The sequence below is a fragment of the Amblyraja radiata genome, chromosome 34 (genome assembly GCF_010909765.2).
Source record: "Amblyraja radiata isolate CabotCenter1 chromosome 34, sAmbRad1.1.pri, whole genome shotgun sequence".
Classification (NCBI taxonomy): domain Eukaryota; kingdom Metazoa; phylum Chordata; class Chondrichthyes; order Rajiformes; family Rajidae; genus Amblyraja; species Amblyraja radiata.
The window spans coordinates 21,485,420-21,505,327 of NC_045989.1; the positions used below are offsets into that span (position 1 = coordinate 21,485,420).

The 19,908-nt window shown below is 43.8% G+C and overlaps 1 protein-coding gene across 2 annotated transcripts in view; it reads left to right on the top strand.

The window, feature by feature from the left end:
* nnt (nicotinamide nucleotide transhydrogenase) overlaps window positions 1–19,908 on the top strand; it is a 60,921-nt gene that overhangs the window by 40,409 nt on the left and 604 nt on the right. For both annotated transcript variants that reach the window (XM_033050394.1, XM_033050393.1), the window contains exons 16-21: window positions 2,914–3,074; window positions 5,280–5,459; window positions 6,766–6,925; window positions 9,438–9,519; window positions 10,144–10,262; window positions 11,122–11,237. In XM_033050394.1, coding sequence (XP_032906285.1) covers window positions 2,914–3,074; window positions 5,280–5,459; window positions 6,766–6,925; window positions 9,438–9,519; window positions 10,144–10,262; window positions 11,122–11,237 — 818 coding nt within the window. The remainder of the gene's footprint in view (window positions 1–2,913; window positions 3,075–5,279; window positions 5,460–6,765; window positions 6,926–9,437; window positions 9,520–10,143; window positions 10,263–11,121; window positions 11,238–19,908) is intronic.

Below are 19,908 nucleotides of genomic sequence, written 5' to 3' on the forward strand. Positions count from 1 at the left end.
GTCAGGGGTTGTGGGGAGAAGGCAGGAGAATGGGGTAAAGAGGGAGAGATAGATCAGCCATGATTGAATGGTGGCATAGACTTGATGGGCCGAATAGCTTAATTCTGCTCCAATCACTTATGACCTTATGACCAGTGATCCCCACTCACCTACACACACACACACACACACACAAACACCAGGGACAATTTACAATTATACCAAGCCAATTAGTAGGTATGTTGCAAAGCCTACCTGAAGCGTCGCTGAAAATCTGTCGCTGCGGGTGTGCGCGATTTTGGCGCCGTTTAGAGGGGGGCGGGTTTAAAACACGATTTTCTCTAGGCTGTTCAAATCGAAGATGTTCAGCCTAGTTAATTATTAACGAAAAATCGCTGGAAGACCCCGTCGCAAAAGCTATTATTAGTTTTAAAGGCCTCGTATAATAGTTATAGTAGTTTAAAAATCAATCTCTAAACCCGCGACCGCCAGCAACCGCAGGGTCTCATAGAGCAAATAACTGAAGGTAGGCTGCATATTTTTACATAAAAAAGGGCTTCTTAAGATCCCTTTATACAAAGTTTAATATTGCGAGTAGCTCATTTTGGGCCCATTATATCCCGCAGTATTTTTCTCGGCATTTGGGGGCACAAATCTACCGCAATGTGAACGTTCTAAACCAGCGCGTTCCACAGGGACCCACTGGAAAGCTGATTTAAATAGGCATTTATTTACAGCAATTGAACACTAAATTCCTTCCATTTGGCCTATAAATTAATGTAAATGAGATTTAAAAATCATGTTTTATTGTGAATTATTTGTGAATATTATTTGGACATTTAGGCTATTTAAAAATGTTAATCATTTATTAAGAAATGGATAGATGTTTAGATCTAGTAATTGAAGTCTGAAATTAGCTACAATTAGGTAACTAACTAATTATATGCTTTAATTTCAGGTCATCCAAGTAAGATTATTTTATATTTGTTTCAGAATGCTTCAATCTATGATAACTGAAAATTTCATTCAGTTCTCTTAATTTTTAAGAAAGTTATGGGCTTTTGACTGTTCACGATCACAGCTTTTTTGTTATGTCCATAGAAAATCAATAGGGAACAAGATGCTCATTTCCGAGTATGAAAATGGCCATAACTTTTTAAATACTTGAGATATGAAAGTGAATTAGGTGTCAAATTAAACTTATTTTTATGCTTTATCTGATGGGATAAATTACAGACTTGATTTTTTAAATCTCAAAATTTTGTAACATTGCTACAATTAGCCTACAAAACCGTACGTCTTTGGAGTGTGGGAGGAAACCAACCGGAGCACCCGAAGAAAACCCACGCAGGTCATGGGGGAGAAGTACAAACTCCGAGCAGGCCCTTGGGTCCACGCCGACCAGCGATCCTGTACACTAACACTATCTTACACACACTATCAACAATTTACAATTTTTACCGTGCTGTATTTCTAAATTCTAAATGGATCCCTCATCCCCGTCTCCTCTGTGACCTTATGACCATGGTTCTGTTCTCGCTCCTTCTCTCGCCCATGTTCCCCTGGTCCTTGCCTTTCACCCCATGAGTTCTGTAACCAGCACGTCATTCTCCGACATTTCTGCCAACTTCAGTGTGATCCCGCCACCAGCCGCTACTTCCCGTCCCCATCCCTTTACACCTTCGACAGAGACCACTCCCTCCGCAACTCCTTGGTTCACTTATCCCTTCCCACCCAAATCACCCCTTCCCCAGGCACTTTCCCATGCAAGCACAGGTGATGTAACATCTCTCTGTAGACTTCCTCCCTGGGATCCCAGCAATCCTTCCAGGTGAAGCAGAGGTTCACCACCTCTCACCTCATCTGCTGCATACGGCCCAATATGGCCACTTTTACCCCGGGGAGACCAAGTGTAGACTCGCCGACTGTTTCGCTGAAAACTTGTGCTCGGTCTGCCAAGGCTTTCTGGATCTCCCAGTTGACAACCATTTTAACTCCCCTTCCCATTCCCACACTGACCGTACTGTCCTTGGGCCTCCTCCATTGCCAGAGTGAGACCACACGTAAACTGGAGGAACAGCACCTCATATTCCGCTTGGGTAGCTTACAACCTAATGGCACGAAAATTAAATTCTCCAATTTTAAGCAACATAACATACAAACACTCGGTCAGCGAGCTACTCTAGTACGTTGTAGCTTTCTTGTAAACCAGTATCCGCAGTTAGTCTGTATCTTTAAGGTGAGTTGTATACCCATGTAGGAGGGGATTTTGAGCTACACCTGTACCCTAAATCTGGCTTTACTGAGATAAGCACAGGCACTAAATAGAACACCTCATAGATCAGTGGTGAGTTTTTCGAACATGTTGGGATTTTGAAGGCCTTAACAGTGCGCACACGAAAACACTCTTGAGAGTTAGGGCAGAGTTGCTGCCTCACAGCGCCAGTGACCCGGAGTTTGTATGTTCTCCCCGTGACAGCGTGAGCTTCCTCCGAGATCTTCGCTTTCCTCCCACGCTCCATAGACGTACAGGTTTGTGGGTTAATTGGCCCCTAGTGTGTGCAGGGTAGTGTTAACGTGCAGGGATCGCTGGTCGGTGCAGACACGGTGGGCCGATGGGCCTGTTTCTGCACTTTATCTCTAAACTAATCTAAACAGCCCAAAGTGTTTCCCAATGAGCACTGTTGAGGCCTCTGATAAACCAATTCCCTCCAACAACCCATTACAGCAGGGGTCCGTCTTTTGGGATGCTTTTAAACTTGTGTCGGCGATCGGTCGACTGAAGACCCTGTGATGTTGCTTTTTAGTTTCAAAGTTCACTTCAATTTTCCCAAATCAGCCACAATGGTGCCTATATACTTTCAGAATGATTACCTAAAGTCTGTTTTAAGATCCCATTTTCTGCAACCTGTGAACTTGACTTCTTGTCTGTAGGTTTACTCAGCTCTTCTCCACTGATGTTACCTGGTCGTCATTACCTCAATGCGGGACTGCTGGCTGCCTCGGTGGGCGGCCTCATACCATTTATGCTGGATCCCAGTTACGCTATGGGCATGACCTGTCTGCTAAGTGTCTCTGCTCTGTCAACAGTCATGGTAAGAAGGCCGCAATTTAATTGTAAGAAGAAGGGCCCCCGACCCGAAATGTCACCTATTCCTCTTTCTCCAGAGACGATGCCTGGCCCGCTGAGTTACTCCAGCACTTTGTCACTAACTTTGGTGTAAACCAGCATCTACAGTTCATTGTTTCCACAATTAATTCTAAGAAGAAGGGCCCTGACCCGAAACGCCACCCATCCTTTTGTGGAGGCCAATGCACTGGATGTTTTCAAGAGAGAGTTAGATTTAGCTCTTAGGGCTAAAGGAATCGGGATATGGGGGAAAAAAAGCAGGAACGGGGTACTGATTTTGGAAGATCAGCCATGATCATATTGAATGGCGGTGCTGGCTCGAAGGGCCGAATGGTCTACTCCTGCACCTATTTACTATGTTTTCTGCAGAGATGGTGCCTGGCTCGCTGAGTTACTCCAGCACTTTGTGTCCAACTTTGGTGTAAACCGGCATCGGTAGCTTGTTGCTTCCACAGTTAATTCTAAGTGTTTGTTTAACAAACTGATATTGTTCAAAGATTTCAAACAATATTGTTAGCGCTGATTTTAGTCAGGTTAAATAAAAAAACAGCCTTGAAGGTGAGACATTTTCTAATTTGCTATTTAAGTATCCTCAAATTAAAACCAGGCATAATAGTTGGAAGGCAATTTTAGTATGTGTGAAGGAATATTTTTTTTAAGAACAATTAAAAATTAGACAGAAGTGCAGGGCAATGGGGGGAAAAACTTTGGTGATATTCTGAAGCCTGGTGGGACGATCTTTATGGAAGAATAAATAATTGTCCTCCTCCATTTTTATCCTGAGAGTTATGTCATATATTTCAATAGACAATAGGTGCAGGAGTAGGCCATTCGGCCCTTCGAGCCAGCACTCAATGCATTCAATGTGATCATGGCCAATCAGTATCCCGTTCCTGCTTTCTCCCCATATCCCCTGACTCCGCTATCTTTAAGAGCCCTATCTAGCTCTCTCTTGAAAGCATCCAGAGAACCTGCCTCCACCGCCCTCTGAGGTAGAGAATTCCATAGACTCACCACTCTCTGTGAGAAAAAGTGATTCCTCGTCTCCGTTCTAAATGGCTTACTCCTTATTCTTAAACTGTGGCCCCTGGTTCTGGACTCCCCCAACATCGGGAACATGTTTCCTGCCTCTAGTGTGTCCAAGCCCTGAACAATCTTATATGTTTCAATGAGATACCCTCTCATCCTTCTAAACTCCAGAGTGTACAAGCCCAGCTGCTCCACTCTCTCAGCATATGACAGTCCCGCCATCCCGGGAATTAACCTTGTAAACCTACGCTGCACTCCCTCAATAGCAAGAATGTCCTTCCTCAAATTAGGGGACCAAAACTGCACACTATACTCCAGGTGTGGTCTCACTGGGGCTCTGTTCATTGTATTTAAATAAATCGTGCGAATGTAAATTTTATTTTTAGTTCCTATTGGAGGAAGTATCATATCACAGTTTTGGAAGACACAAAGTGCTGGAGTAACTCAGCGAGTCAGGCAGCATCTCAGGAGAACATGGACAGGTGATGTTTCAGGTCGGGACCCTTCTTCAGACTGAGGTGCTGCTTGATGCGTTGAGTTCCTCCAGAGGTTTGTGCCTTCTTTGGTGAGCAAGCATCTGCAGTTCCTTGTTTCTGCATGTCACACTTTTGTTGTCTCGGCTTTTTCGGTGCCAGCAATATACCTTAATTGGAAAGAAAACAGACACAAAATGCAGGAGCAACTCAGAGTGACAGGCAGCATATCTGGAGAGAAGAAATGAGTGACGATTTGGGGCGAGACCCTTCTTCAGACCCAAAACGTCACCCATTCTTTCCAGAGATGCTGCCTGACCCGCTGAGTTACTCCAGCAGTTTGTGTATATCTTCGGTGTCATCCAGCATCTGCAGTTCCTTCCTATCTCATATGTACTTATCAGAATGAAGGCTGTGTTAAATATTAGGTGGACAAAAGTACTGGAGAAACTCAGCGGGTGCAGCAGCATCTATGGAGCGAAGGAAATAGGCAACGTTTCGTCCCGAAACGTTGCCTATTTCCTTCGCTCCATAGATGCTGCTGCACCCACTGAGTTTCTACAGCACTTTTGTCTATCTTCGATATTCCAGCATCTGCAGTTCCTTCTTAAACCCGTTGTGTTAAATATTGCCCGTCATAATACCATTGTATCATATTTTGTGTTTAGGGTGTGACTCTAACATCAGCCATCGGTGGAGCAGACATGCCTGTAGTGATCACTGTATTGAACAGTTATTCAGGCTGGGCCTTGTGTGCTGAAGGTTTTCTCTTGGACAATAATTTAATGACAATTGTTGGTGCTCTAATTGGATCTTCTGGTGCTATACTGTCCTACATCATGTGTGTGGTAAGTGCTTATCATTCCAAAGTATTATTAACATGTTTTGAGCTTTGGCCATTGTGATTGTAACTCTGTACCTCATTGGTGACCCTCGGACTATCTTTGATCGGACCTTGCTGGCTTTACCTTGCACTAAACGTTATTCCCTTATCATGTAAATGGCTCGATTGTAATCATGTTGTAGCGGCACCAAACGTGGTGAATAAAGGTGAGACGTCAAGCCATTTCAAAGAGTCGTTTATTCAGTGGTGACACGTTAGGTTGGTGCGCTAACTATATTACATTGTTGCTGTAGCTGAGCGAGGTTGTTCTCTCGGGCTCAGCTACCTGTTGACTCCTCTAGGTCTCGCGGTGAGAGACCTTAAGTACCAGGACACACCCTCTAGCCCATGACGTCACGTGCCCGTCCTCGTATCTCCTGACGAGGGTTCGAGCATGAGTGGCCCGTGTTTAGGCTGACGCCCCCCCAGAACCGGAGGAAGGAATTTCCGTTGTATTTCCGCTGACTGGTCAGCACGCAACAAAAGCTTTTCACTGTACCTCAGTACATAAACTAAACTGAACTGAGCGCATACATGAACATCCGAATGTGTCCATAATGTTTTTTTACGTTTCTCTGTCTCTGGTCCAGATTTTGAACCACAAATGTTAATGCACTTGGAATACTATTTAGTTTGGAGATACAGCATGAAACCAGGGGGCCCTTCTGCCCATCGAGTCCTCCCCGACCTTCATTCTATGTTATCACTCTTTCGCATCCTACACACTAGGGTCAATTTACAGAAGCCAATTAACCTCCAAACCTGCATACCTTTGGAATGTGGGAGTAAACCAGAGCTCCTGGAGAAAACACACGTACGTTACAGTGAGAACGTACAAACGCCCTACTGATAGAACCCGTAATTAAGAAATGTTGCTTACAGTATTGCACATGAGGAGAATACAACATTTATTTTCCGTTAGTTTCACAAGCCTTATCATAAATTTTCATTAAAAGTTTTTTTTTTTAAGATGTAGGAAGTTTTTGAAGGATTAGTTCAAATCCTTTGTGTCGTCTAAGAGATTTTTTTAATGGTACTTTTTTGTTGGAACCATGTAGGTACAGTGAAATTTTGGATAGGTATATGGATATAAATGCGAATGGTGGAATATGGGTTAAGTGTGGACACTTTTAAGAGTTGGCTATGGCATCATATTCGGTACAGACATGGTGGGCAGAAGGGCCTGTTCCTTTGCTGTACTGTTCTATGTGAATGTGAAACTCCGGTGCAGGTTTTTTTACACCCAAGTATTTTTGTGCGTTTTTCCTCAGGCCATGAATCGTTCATTACCCAATGTTATCCTGGGTGGATACGGAACAACAGGCACTGGCTCAGGAAAACCAATGGAAATTGTGGGAACTCACACTGAAGTCAATGTGGATCAGGTCATTGAAATGATTAGAGACGCCAATTCAATCATCATTACTCCAGGTATGAGTTTTACTTTCGAGATACCACACGGAAACAGGCCCTTCGGCCCTCTGAGTCGGCTCTGACCAGTGATCCACACTATCCAACACACTAGGGACAATTTACAATGATACCTAGCCAATTAACCTACAAACTTGTACGTCTTTGGGGTGTGGGTGGAAACTGGAGCACCTGGGGAAAACCCACGCAGTCACAGGAAGAACGTACAAACTCTGTATAGACAGCACCCGAGGTCAGGATCGAACCCGGGTCTCTGGTGATGTGAGGCTGCAACTCTACCGCTGCGCCACCGTGAAAAACCCTGATCTACCATTCGGTTTACACAACTGCAACTTGAAACCAATATTAATTTCTTCTTGTTTATTTAAACGTAGCCACATCTGGAAATAATGAAGTATAACATACACATTTATCACAATTGGAACTGCTTAATCAGCTTTTAAATGTGCCATTTGGGTAAATTCAATTATTTTTCTTTTGATGCTTTTTCAAGCCAAATGTTGGTATTATATAGAAATATTATTTCTCTGGTTAGAGAGAATTTTTTTGATACTAACAGGTAATCATGTTAGAAAATGGAGGTAAGTATGATAAATTCATCATTACAAATGATTACAATCAACATTTAGAGTTATTCGTTTTAACATCTGTGCTGTTACATAACCATAATGATTCCCTTGGCTTGATGGAGATGCAATATACACAACATTTTTTTGATTAGATATTAGAATTATGACATTTAGAGAAAATGATGAAATTTGTTTTCACTGGCAGTAAGGTTTGGTAGCCATGGGACACAAATTGAAGATAATTAACGGAGGAATTTTAACATTTACATGTACACTACTCCACATCCCATCAACTGGAATTATTTTTGTGAAAACCATTGAGCTTTAATTTGTACTGACAGGAAAATGAACGGCCTCGATTGTTCAAGATGGGACTGCAGATGCTGGAAAAATCAAAAGTAGACAAAAAATGCTGGAGAAACCCAGTGGACGAGGCATCATCTGTGGGGAAAAGGAGTAGGCGACTTTTTGGGGTCGAGACCCTTCTTCAGATATGCTTACAAAATTCTTAAGGGTTTGGACAGGCTAGATGCAGGAAGATTGTTCCCGATGTTGGGGAAGTCCAGAACAAGGGGTCACAGTTTAAGGATAAGGGGGAAATCTTTTAGGACCGAGATGAGAAAAACATTATTCACACAGAGAGTGGTGAATCTCTGGAATTCTCTGCCACAGAAGGTAGTTGAGGCCAGTTCATTGGCTATATTTAAGAGGGAGTTAGATGTGGCCCTTGTGGCTAAAGGGATCGGGGGTATGGAGAGAAGGCAGGTACAGGATACTGAGTTGGATGATCAGCCATGATCATATTGAATGGCGGTGCAGGCTCGAAGGGCCGAATGGCCTACTCCTGCACCTATTTTCTATGTTTCAGACTGAAGAAGGGTCTCGACCCGAAACTTCGCCTACTCCTTTCTCATCCGCTGAGTTTCTCTAGCATTTTATGTCTACTTTTAGCCTCTATTGTTAGGCAATTCATAAGGAATAGGAGTAGAAATTAGGCCATTCGGCCCATCGTCCACTCCGCCATTCAATCATGGCTAATCTATCTTTCCCTCCTAACCCCATTCTCCTGCCTTCTCCCCATAACCTCTGACACCCGTACTAATCAAGATTAGCACTAACTAAGATTGTGCTCTTCCCTTTGATTGCACTGAGGGGATGTTGATATGTGAACTGATGATTTCAGTTTAGTTTAGTTTATTGTCACGTGCACCGAGGCGCAGTGAAAAGCTTTTGTTGCGTGCTAACCTGAAGAGGCAGTGGGCAGGGTGCGACTCGTCCTTGACTATACTGCTGGCCTTGCCGAGGATTCAGTCGGCGATTTCACAGCCTGAGATCTCAAACTCAAGTGAACGACTCTTTAATCAAGTTCATTGATCGTCAGATTGTGATATTAATAACTAACGGGACTGATCTCTGTGCCGGATGCAGGATCAAATTTGACAAAAAAGGAAGCAACTGGCAAATTTTGTCAAAATTTGGTTCTTGCCCGTTTTAGGGTATTTGAGATATGCTCAACGCACAATGGTGAACAAAATAAATATTCTCTGAGTACAATTTGAAAATATTTATACCAGAGAAGTAGGAAATTCCATCACAGAGAACTGAAAGAAAAACGCGTTTTCCTCATTTACAAGAAAACGCCTTTCTGTCAGTTGCTTCCTTTTGGCAAAGTAGGGCAGAATAGGTCGGGTAGGTGCACAGAGTCTCTTGCCAAGAGTTGGGGAATCAAGAACCAGAGGACATTGGTTTACATTGAGGGAGGGAGGAAAGATTTAATGGGAAACTGAGGGTTAACGTTTTCCGTCGAAGGGCCTGTTTCCACGCTGTATCTCTATTTAAACTCCGCTAAAGAGTGACGGGATTTTATGCCGTTCAAAGTTCTAAAGTGTCAGATGTTTCCCAATCGCAAGTGGAATTGTTTGACCGTGTGTGTTCTGTGACAGGTTGGGGCTTGTGTGCGGCAAAGGCTCAATATCCAATTGCTGACATGGTGAAGATGCTTACTGAGCAAGGGAAAAAAGTCAGGTGAGCACGTGCTTTTCTTCAATCGGTATTCCGCTCCCAATTATAGATGGAGATTGTCTCAATGAATTCCCTTGCTTGGCCGTCAATGTTTAAAAAGAGAGAAACAAGGAATCTGAAGAAGGGTCCCGAAGCGCCAAGTCATCTGTCCATTCCTCCCGCCCGACCCACTGAGCATCCTCAGTACTTTGTGCTTTACATTATTTAAAATGCATTTGGCCGGATATAAGAAAATAAATTATTTAGAGGGCTACGGGCCAAATGCCAGCAAATGGGACTAGGCCTCCATGCCAACTTGGCCAACATGGTCATGTTGGGCTGAAGGGCCTGTTTCTGTGCTGTACGGCTCTGAGACTAATTTGTGAGGCGATGGTGGAAACCCTGTTTAGGTTGCAAACCAGGAGGTGTGGGAGGAAACCGGAGCTCCCGGAGAAAACCCACGCAGGTCACGGGGGGAACGCGCAGGTTCTGTTCAGCCAGCCACCCGTAGTCACGATCGAACCCGGCTCTCTGGCGGTGTAAGGCAGCAACTCTACCGCTGTGCCACTGTGACTCCCCATACAACACAACTACTCTAGTTATTATTGTCAAGGACACCTCATTAATCGATCGGATTACAATTTGCAGGTTTGGAATACACCCAGTTGCTGGTCGAATGCCCGGTCAGCTCAATGTCCTTCTGGCAGAGGCCGGCGTGCCGTACGACGTTGTTATGGAAATGGATGAGATCAACCATGATTTCCCAGGTGAGGCTGAAATATTCTAAAGTCTGAGGCACCTCCAGCCTAATTCTTTCATCACCCTGTGCCTATCGAGAGAAAGTTGCAAATTCGAATTAACTGTGAATTGTTTTGTGGCCACAGTTACAACAAAAACTGTACTTAAAAATATTGTGAGTTGAGTTTAGTTTATTGTCACGTGTATCGAGGTACAGACAAGCTTTTGTTGCGCGCTAACCAGTCAGCGGAAAGACAATCCAGGATTACGAACAAGCCGTCCACAGTGTATAAACGTTTAATGTACGGTTAAATCCGATCGAAGATAATCTGAGGGTCTCCAATTATAGACCCTTCTCTTGCATCGCGTCTGAATCCAGTTGTGTTCTAATGAACTCCTTTTGACTTCAGTTTTTCGAAGTTCTCCTTGCTGCTCGACTTGATTCAAAGCAGCTTTGCAGGCTTTCATCCTTCCTAGAATAAGGTCTTCTGCACAGAATGGTGACTGGAGTTAATTAGCAATGATTCCTCCGGCGTGAATTAATGGTACAACCTCCCGAGGAAAATGTTGCCATGTGGTTGTTGTCACGTTACTCAGTGCGTGTGGTTTGAGGTTAAATGAACATTTCTACATTCTGGATGACTGATAAATGAACTGTATTCAATGTGATTGATTTAAGCTCCATTTCTGACTCCATGCAGGTCTCTTCAGTGGCATTTATTACGACAGCAACACACTTTATTTGATCTCGTGTGTGTTCTGTTTGTAATCTTGTGGAACAAATGGGTTTGGGGCTCGAAAATACCAAATTTTAGAAAACATATTTAAATGTTTAGATTTTTAATAGCACAAAAATGATGTAAAATGTTCTCTTTTTTTTCCCCTTAGAAACTGATTTGGTTCTGGTTATTGGTGCCAATGACACTGTGAATTCAGCGTCACAGGAAGACCCTAATTCTATCATTGCTGGTATGCCAGTTTTGGAAGTTTGGAAATCTAAACAGGTGAGCAGAAATGTAACGGTATCTTTCGGATTAGAATGATGTTTCAAGCAGCAGTGGGGTGGAATAAAATCAAAGACTCACACAGCGTGGAAACAGGCCCTTCGGCCCAACTTGCCCACACCAACCAACATGCCCCATCTACACTTGTCCCACATGCCTGCGTTTGGCCCATATCCCTCTCAACCTGCCCTAATCAATGTACGTGTCGAAATGTTTCTTACACATTGTGATAGTAACTGCCTCAAGTACCTCCTCCAGTAGCTCGTTCCATACACCCACCACCCTTTGTGCAAGAACGTTACCCCACAGGTTCTCATTAAATCTCACCCCCCCTCATGAATTTGTGCTCCCCTCATCCTCCTGCTTCTCTTTTATCCAATTCAAAATAAATACTTAGTGAGTTATCTGACATTTTATTACTCATTTGGATGGGTTAGGAGGTAAAAGAGAGGAACTTTGGAATCCTTTGCCAACCATAAATTTGGTGCAGGCTCAATATCACTTTGCACAAATGTTATTTGTTATCAGTAAAGTATAGACATTGTGGCAGCACAGACCTCAATGTGATGCATTGGTGCTGCTGGTAGAGCTGCAGCTACTTTAGTAAAAGTGAAAAGGATGATTGGGATTAGTGAGGCGAACGATGTGTGAAGTTTTGGTGGCGCAGCGGTAGAGTTGCTGCCTTCCCGTGCCAGGGACCCGGGTGCAATCCTGTCTGCGGGTGCTGTCAGTATGGAGTTTGCACTTTCTTCCTGTGACCACGTGGGTTTTCGCCGGGTGCTCCGGTTTTCTCCCGCATTCTAAAGACGTGCAGGTTTGTAGGTTAATTGGCTTCTGCAAATTACCCTAGTGTGTGTAGGATACAAAACTGGGATGACATAGAACTAGTGTGCGGGTAATCGTCGGTCGGCGCGGACTAGTGGAGCCAAAGGGATGTTTCCAGGCTGTATCCCTAGACTAAATTAAGTGTCAGTATGTTCTGCTAAAGATGTGCTTTTGAATGCCCGGGATCACTGGTTGGATTTGACAGTGAGAACAAACATCGTAATTCACTGTTAACCCTGAAGGTCAAAGGTCTTGCAAACTTTATGATGGGGATTTGACCTTTTCTGATGTTACCTGAGGGTGATCTTTGACCTCCAGTGATCTCAGAATGGTGACTTTCACCACTCACACTGACGAATATGTTGCGACCACAAGCCAGGAAGTAATATTTCAGTGTTCAAAAGGGAACTGCAGATGCTGGAATATCGAAGGTACACAAAATTGCTGGGGAAACTCAGCGGGTGCAGCAGCATCTATGGAGCGAAGGAAATAGGCGACGTTTCGGGCCGAAACCCTTCTTCAGACTGATAGGGGGTGGGGAAAGAAAGAAGGACAAAGGGAGGAGGAGGAGGAGCCCGAGGGCGGGCGGATGGGAGGAGACAGCTAGAGGGTGAAGGAAGGGGAGGAGACAGCACGGGCTAGCCAAATTGGGAGAATTCAATGTTGATGCCATAGGGACGCAAGGACCCCAGACGGAATATGAGGTGCTGTTCCTCCAATTTCCGCTGTTGTCCTGGGTCTCCTCCATTGCCAGAGTGAGCAACAGCGGAAATTGGAGGAACACACCTGTCCCTTCACCTCCCCCCTCGACTCCATTCAAGGTCCCAAGCAGTCGTTCCAGGTGCGACAAAGGTTCACCTGTATCTCCTCCAACCTCATCTACTGCATCCGCTGCTCTAGATGTCAGCTGATTTACATCGGTGAGACCAAGCGTAGGTTGGGCGACCGTTTCGCCGAACACCTCCGCTCAGTCCGCAATAACCTACCTGACCTCCCGGTGGCTCAGCACTTCAACTCCCCCTCCCATTCCCAATCCGACCTCTCTGTCCTGGGTCTCCTCCATTGCCAGAGTGAGCAACAGCGGAAATTGGAGGAACAGCACCTCATATTCCGTCTGGGGTCCTTGCGTCCCTATGGCATCAACATTGAATTCTCCCAATTTGGCTAGCCCGTGCTGTCTCCTCCCCTTCCTTCACCCTCTAGCTGTCTCCTCCCATCCGCCCGCCCTCGGGCTCCTCCTCCTCCTCCCTTTGTCCTTCTTTCTTTCCCCACCCCCTATCAGTCTGAAGAAGGGTTTCGGCCCGAAACGTCGCCTATTTCCTTCGCTCCATAGATGCTGCTGCACCCGCTGAGTTTCCCCAGCAATTTTGTGTACCTAGTAATATTTCAGTTACATTTTCAGTTATTACACAGTTATAACTGTTTTGCAATCTTCCTGACAGGCTAGATGCAGGAAGATTGTTCCCGATGTTGGGGAAGTCCAGGCCAAGGGGTCACAGTTTCAGGATAAGGGGGAAATCCTTTAGGACCGAGATGAGAAAAACATTTTTCACACAGAGAGTGGTGAATCTCTGGAATTCTCTGCCACAGAAGGTAGTTGAGGCCAGTTCATTGGCTATATTTAAGAGGGAGTTAGATGTGGCCCTTGTGGCTAAAGGGATCATGGGGTATGGAGAGAAGGCAGGTACAGGATACTGAGTTGGATGATCAGCCATGATCATATTGAATGATCAGGCTCGAAGGGCCGATTGGCCTACTCCTGTACCTATTTTCTAAGTTTCTATGTTTTTGTTATATTTTACAACCCGCAGACTAAATTGCATTTTGTCATGCAGAAGGTAAAAGATCATAAGCAAATCACACTTCTAAGATTTCACAGATCGTAATACTTAGAAATACGCTTCAGGCAATTGCAATTTGCACATAAGAGTGGATCTTTCTGAGCCAAGTTTGCTAATTCTGGCAGAGTACATCGTACATTCTCACAATAACGTGTGGCATTTTCAGTATATTTTTCTGGCAAAATTGTCAAGGAATAGATTTCATCAGATTGAATAATTACAGAGATTATATTTGAGTGTTCCCTGTAGGAGTAGTGAACTGTTTAGTTTAGTTTAGAGATACAGAATGGAAACAGGCCCTTCAGCCCGCCGAGTCTATGCTGACCATCGATCACCCATTCATACTAATACTACATTATCGCAGTTTTGCATCCACCTCTTGCACACTAGGGGCAATTTTTACAGAGGCCAATCACCCAACAAACCTATACGGCTTTGGGATGTGGGAGGAAACCACATGCGGTCACAGGGAGAAGGTGCAAACGCCACAAAAACAGCGCCCGAGGTCACCATCGACCAGGGTGGGACTCTGACGCTGTGAGGCAGCAGCTCTACCAGCTGTGTCACTTAGTAAATTAGAAGTTGGTCACAAAATCAATACAAAAGTGGAGGGTATATTGATGGGGGAAAAAAATGTTGATTAATGTGGCTTAATGTTTAATTGATATGCATATCGGCAGCTATTAGTCTACAAAAGAAGCTCTGACAGGAAAAGTAAATAGAGTCAAACAGCACAGATACAGTGTTTAAGAAGGAACTGCAGATGCTGGAAAATCGAAGGTACACAAAAATGCTGGAGAAACTCAGCGGGTGCAGCAGCATCTATGGAGCGAAGGAAATAGGCGACGTTTCGGGCCGAAACCCTTCTTCAGACTCTAGAAATCCAGTCTGAAGAAGGGTTTCGGCCCGAAACGGCGCCTATTTCCTTCGCTCCATAGATGCTGCTGCACCCGCTGAGTTTCCCCAGCAATTTTGAGCACAGATACAGTGTTTAAGAAGGAACTGCAGATGCTGGAAAATCGAAGGTACACAAAAATGCTGGAGAAACTCAGCGGGTGCAGCAGCATCTATGGAGCGAAGGAAATAGGCAACGTTTCGGGACGAAACGTTGCCTATTTCCTTCGCTCCATAGATGCTGCTGCACCCGCTGAGTTTCTCCAGCATTTTTGTGTACCCAGCACAGATACAGGTCTACTGATCAACTTGCCTCTGCCGACCAAGATATCCCATCTAAACTTTTGGCCCATATCTCTCTAAGCCTTTCCTATCCATGTTCAGTTCAGTTTAGTTTATTGTCAGTGTTCTTGGCATTGGTTTCCCAATTGTCGATGTCGACTTCACATTTCTTCATGCTGGCTTTTAAGGCGTCTTTTGTCCACCTCTTTTACATTTGCCTTCTTTAAGCTGGCAGTGGAAGGTTTGCTTTGGTAGACGCTCACTGCCATCCGACCAACATGATTATTGTGGAAATAACTGCCCAGAGTCTGATTGCATGACAGATCTGAAACTGTACAAGTGTTTTTCCATGTGGACCGCCTTTAATTCCCCTGCCACAAGGGGGAACACGGAGCTGTGATGAAAGAATCAAAAACTAATGAAGATTGTGTTTTCTCTTGCATAATGGCTCTCTGTTTTGGCCAAATACATTGGATCCCGGGAACTTCTGACAAAACTAATTTGAAAATACAACCAAAAGAAACCCAGAGCCTCGCCACTCCCCCGTGTTCAACAACACATGGGTGGATGAGACTTTAGTTTAGGTTAGAGATACAGCGTGAAAACAGGCCCTTCAGCCCACTGATTCCGCACCGACCAGCGATCCCTGCTCACTAACACTATCCCACACACACTAGGGACAATTTACATTTATACCAAGCCAATTAACCTCCAAACCTGTACGTCTTTGGAGTGTGGGAGGAAACCGGAGCACCCAGAGAAAACCCACAGAGGTCACGGGGAGAACGTACAAACTCCATACGGACAGCACCCATAGTCAGGAACGAACCCACGTATTTGGCGCTGTAGGGCAGCAACTCTACTGCTGTGCCAACGTGCCACCCTGATTTTATGGAGCATATTTTCGCAGCCTTTTTTGCTGTGTCTAACACTCATCATCTGAAATGTTTGGAATCATGTTCTGCACAAACATCGTGGGGCCGAAAGGACTGTTCCTGCGCTGTATGAATGGGATTGCCATTTATACTATTACTTTTGAGCTTCATCGTTCTCCTTGTTATGTCGCCCTGTTAATATTGGACAGGGCACAAAAATAATGGACTTTTAAAGTTGAAGAAGCAAGAATTCCTGTTGCTATTTGTTATTATATACAACAAAAAAATGTTCATCAAGTGAGGGTTATGTTGCAGTTGTATAAGACGTTGGTGGCCGCATTTAGAGTATTGTGTTCAGTTCTGGGCACCGTGTTATAGGAAAGATGTTGTCAAGTTGGAAAGGGTGCAGAGAAAAGTTATGACGATGTTGCCAGGACTCGAGGGTCTGTGCTACAGGGAGGGGTTGAGTCGGCTGGGACTCTACTCCATGGAGAGCAGGACGATGAGAGGTAATCTTATCGAGGTGTATAAAATCAAGAGAGGAATAGATTGGGTAGATGCACAGAGTCTCTTGCATGGGTGCTGTCTGCTCGGAGTATGTACATTCTCCCCGTAACCTGCCTGGGTTTTCTCCAAGATCTTCGGTTTCCTCCCACACTCCAAAGACATGCAGGTTTGTAGGTTAATTGGCGGGGTATAAATGTAAATTGTCCTTAGTGTGTGTGTGTGTGTAGGATAGCGTTAATGTGCGGGGATCGCTGGTCGGTGTAGAAGGGCCTGCCTCCACGCTGTGTCTATTAACTAAACTAAACTAATCTTAAATCCACCTTCCACCATTATGTAGATGGGGGGTTACATCCTTGAGGTACACATTGAAACGCCATTTCATTGCCATGAGTGTGTCTACCCCATTCACACTCCAACTCAATGTACTGTTTTCCTTGTTCCTGCTGTAATCATTCCACCAATGATCGGGGCAATGAACTGAATGTTACATTCAAAGTGTTTATTTCTTTCGTCCAAGCACAACATAATTTTGACAAAAGATAAATGTCTGCGGGGAATTGTTATGACAACTGAGGTGGATTCTTAGAAATTGTGTGCACATTTTCCACTTTTTTTGCGCTTGACAAATTGTCCACTGGGATGCGGTGATAATCAAAATCTAGGAGACGTCAGCACTGGAAAATATACATTTTATTTGTGTTTCTGGCACCCAGCATCGGTGAAGATAGACAAGTAGTCTGAAGAAGGGTCTCTACACGAAATGTCACCCATTCCTTCTCTCCAGAGATGCTGCCTGTCCAGCTGAGTTACTCCAGCGTTTTGTGTCTTGTCAAGAGTACTTAGCACACTATGTGTCTATCTTCTATTTAAACCAGCATCTGAAGTTCCTTTCAACACACTCAGTACTCAAGCTGGATGTAGCCAGAGGCAAAGAGAACACTCCTTAAAATGTACTCCAAAAATTAATATTAACCCAAAATACATTAGCCATGACATCAGGGGTAGCGTTTCAGTTTCTGATAAGATTGATACTGTACCACCGATCAGAATCATGTTACTAAAAAATTTCTGGCACCTTTGTGTCTCCTCCTTTGCACTTTTTTGGCACATCAGATATCATTAGAAATATTTTAATATATCTGAAGCTGATTTATTTATTCTCTTCTTGTTGCCAGGGAATTTGGTACAAAGCTTGTCTCATTTCCCCCAAAGTATTTGCGAGGATGTTGCCAGGACTTGAGCGCCTGAGCTATAGGGAGAGGTTGGGCAGGTTTGGACTTAATTCCCCCCTGGAGCACAGAAGGCCGAGGGGTGATCTTATGGGGTGTATAAATCATGAGGTGAATAGATAGGGTGAATGCATCGAGTGTTTTATCCCAGAATATGGGGATCAAGAACCAGAGGACATCGGTTTAAGGTGAGAGGGAGAAAGATTTAATAGGAACCTGAGGGACAACCTTTTCCACGCAGAGGGTGGTGGGTATTTGGAACGAGCTGCCAGATGAGGTAGTTGAAGCAGGTACTATAATAATAATAAATAAACTTTATTACGGACTCGAGGTCCAGACATGGGGCAACATTACATTTTTTTTAAATGCATTGCATATTAAATATCATAAAGTGCCTTTAAAATCTTAGTATATCATTTATAAAAGCATCATAAATTATATATATTTTAAAACACAATACATAAGTTAAAAATCCAGATTAAAAGAATGATCAATGTCCTACAACGAGACAACGATACCAGTGTCTCCACAGCTGGGATTCGTAGCGTGTAGTGCTAACCCTTATGTTTGACAAGGCCACAATAATTACATTTTTAGAGTTTTTAATCCTGCAAATGAATTTATACATGTGATGTCTTAGGATAGCTTCTAAAGTACTGACTCCTGCAGCCACAAACATATTGCTGGCACTACACCATCTAGGTTTCCGTAGCAGTGTTCTCATGGCATCGTTATATGCCACCTTTAGTCTCTGCATACTTGTCTTTAAATAGTTCGACCACAGGTGCGCAGTGTAGAGTGGTGTGCAGTATGCTCTAAATAGCGACATCTTCACCACATCTGTACACGCACCAAATTTGCGCAAGAGAATATTTGCCTGTACCTACAGCATGCGTCGTTGCCTATAAATATCCTCATCATCTGTCATTTGTTCGGTAATATTATGCCCTTGATATTTTACCTTATTACAGACACTAAGATTATTGTCAGACAATTTAAAATCAGGAAATTTTCGACATTTATCCTCTTTGGTTCTACAGATCATAACAGCACTCTTACTAGCATTATATTTAATGTCATGTTCCACACCATACACAGAACATATAGTAAGGAGCTGCTGGAGACCAGCGCTAGATGGACTAAAGACCACAAGATCATCTGCATATATAATATGGTTCACTAAAATATTACTAATCACGCACCCAGTGTTACAGGCTTTCAATTGTTTAGACAGATCATCAATATATAGATTAAAAAGGACTGGGGACAAAATTCCCCCTTGTCTAACACCATTGCTAACCCCAAATGGGGCTGAGACCCTATTGCCCCATTATATTTGCATAGTCTGGTGGGCATACCAGTAGGCCAGAATTCTAACAATGTATTTAGGCACCCCTCTTTGACTCATTTTACCAAACAGCTTTCTGTGATTAACACGGTCAAAGGCTTTGGAAGCATCACTAAAGCACATAAGGATTGAAGAGTTTTTGCCTCTATATTTGTTTACAATCTCCTTTAGGGCATATATGCATAAGTCAGTGCCATGTTTAGCTTTAAAGTAAAATGATTATCTGTGGAGTTAACAAACTCATTTATTCTATCCAGCAGAACTCTTTCTAAAACTTATGACAATATGCTGGCTAAAGATATGGGCCTGTAATTATTTAGGCTGCCTACTTTACCAGCTTTGTCCTTAATGACTGGCACTAACAGGACAGACAACATTGAGTCTGGTAACAAGCCATGAATCATAAAGCCAGTAAAACAAATAGCAAGGCGAGGAGCTATCCTCATACTCGCATACTTAAGATGTTCATACTTAAGACTATAACCACATTTAAAAGATATTTGGACAGGTGCGTGGATGGGAAAGGTTTAGAGGGATATGGGCCAAACATGGGGAACTGGAGCACCTTGTTCAGCATGGGCAAGTTGAGACGAAGGGCCTGTTTCCATGCTCTATCGCTTCATGATTCTATTTGTGGGAAATCTGGGTATTTCAGAGGTAGGTTTCATGTGCGTAAAGTTGTTGAGAACGGAAAAATCTTTGGGTAGAATTTCACCATTGGTCATGCGGAGCTGTGTGAAGGATACTGGCACACAGCTACATTCCTTTCACATGATTCAGTTCCAATGCTGCAGCTGAATCAGATGACACTGTGCGCATACAATGGGTGACAGATAGTCTCACACTTTGTTAACACAAACAACCAACGAC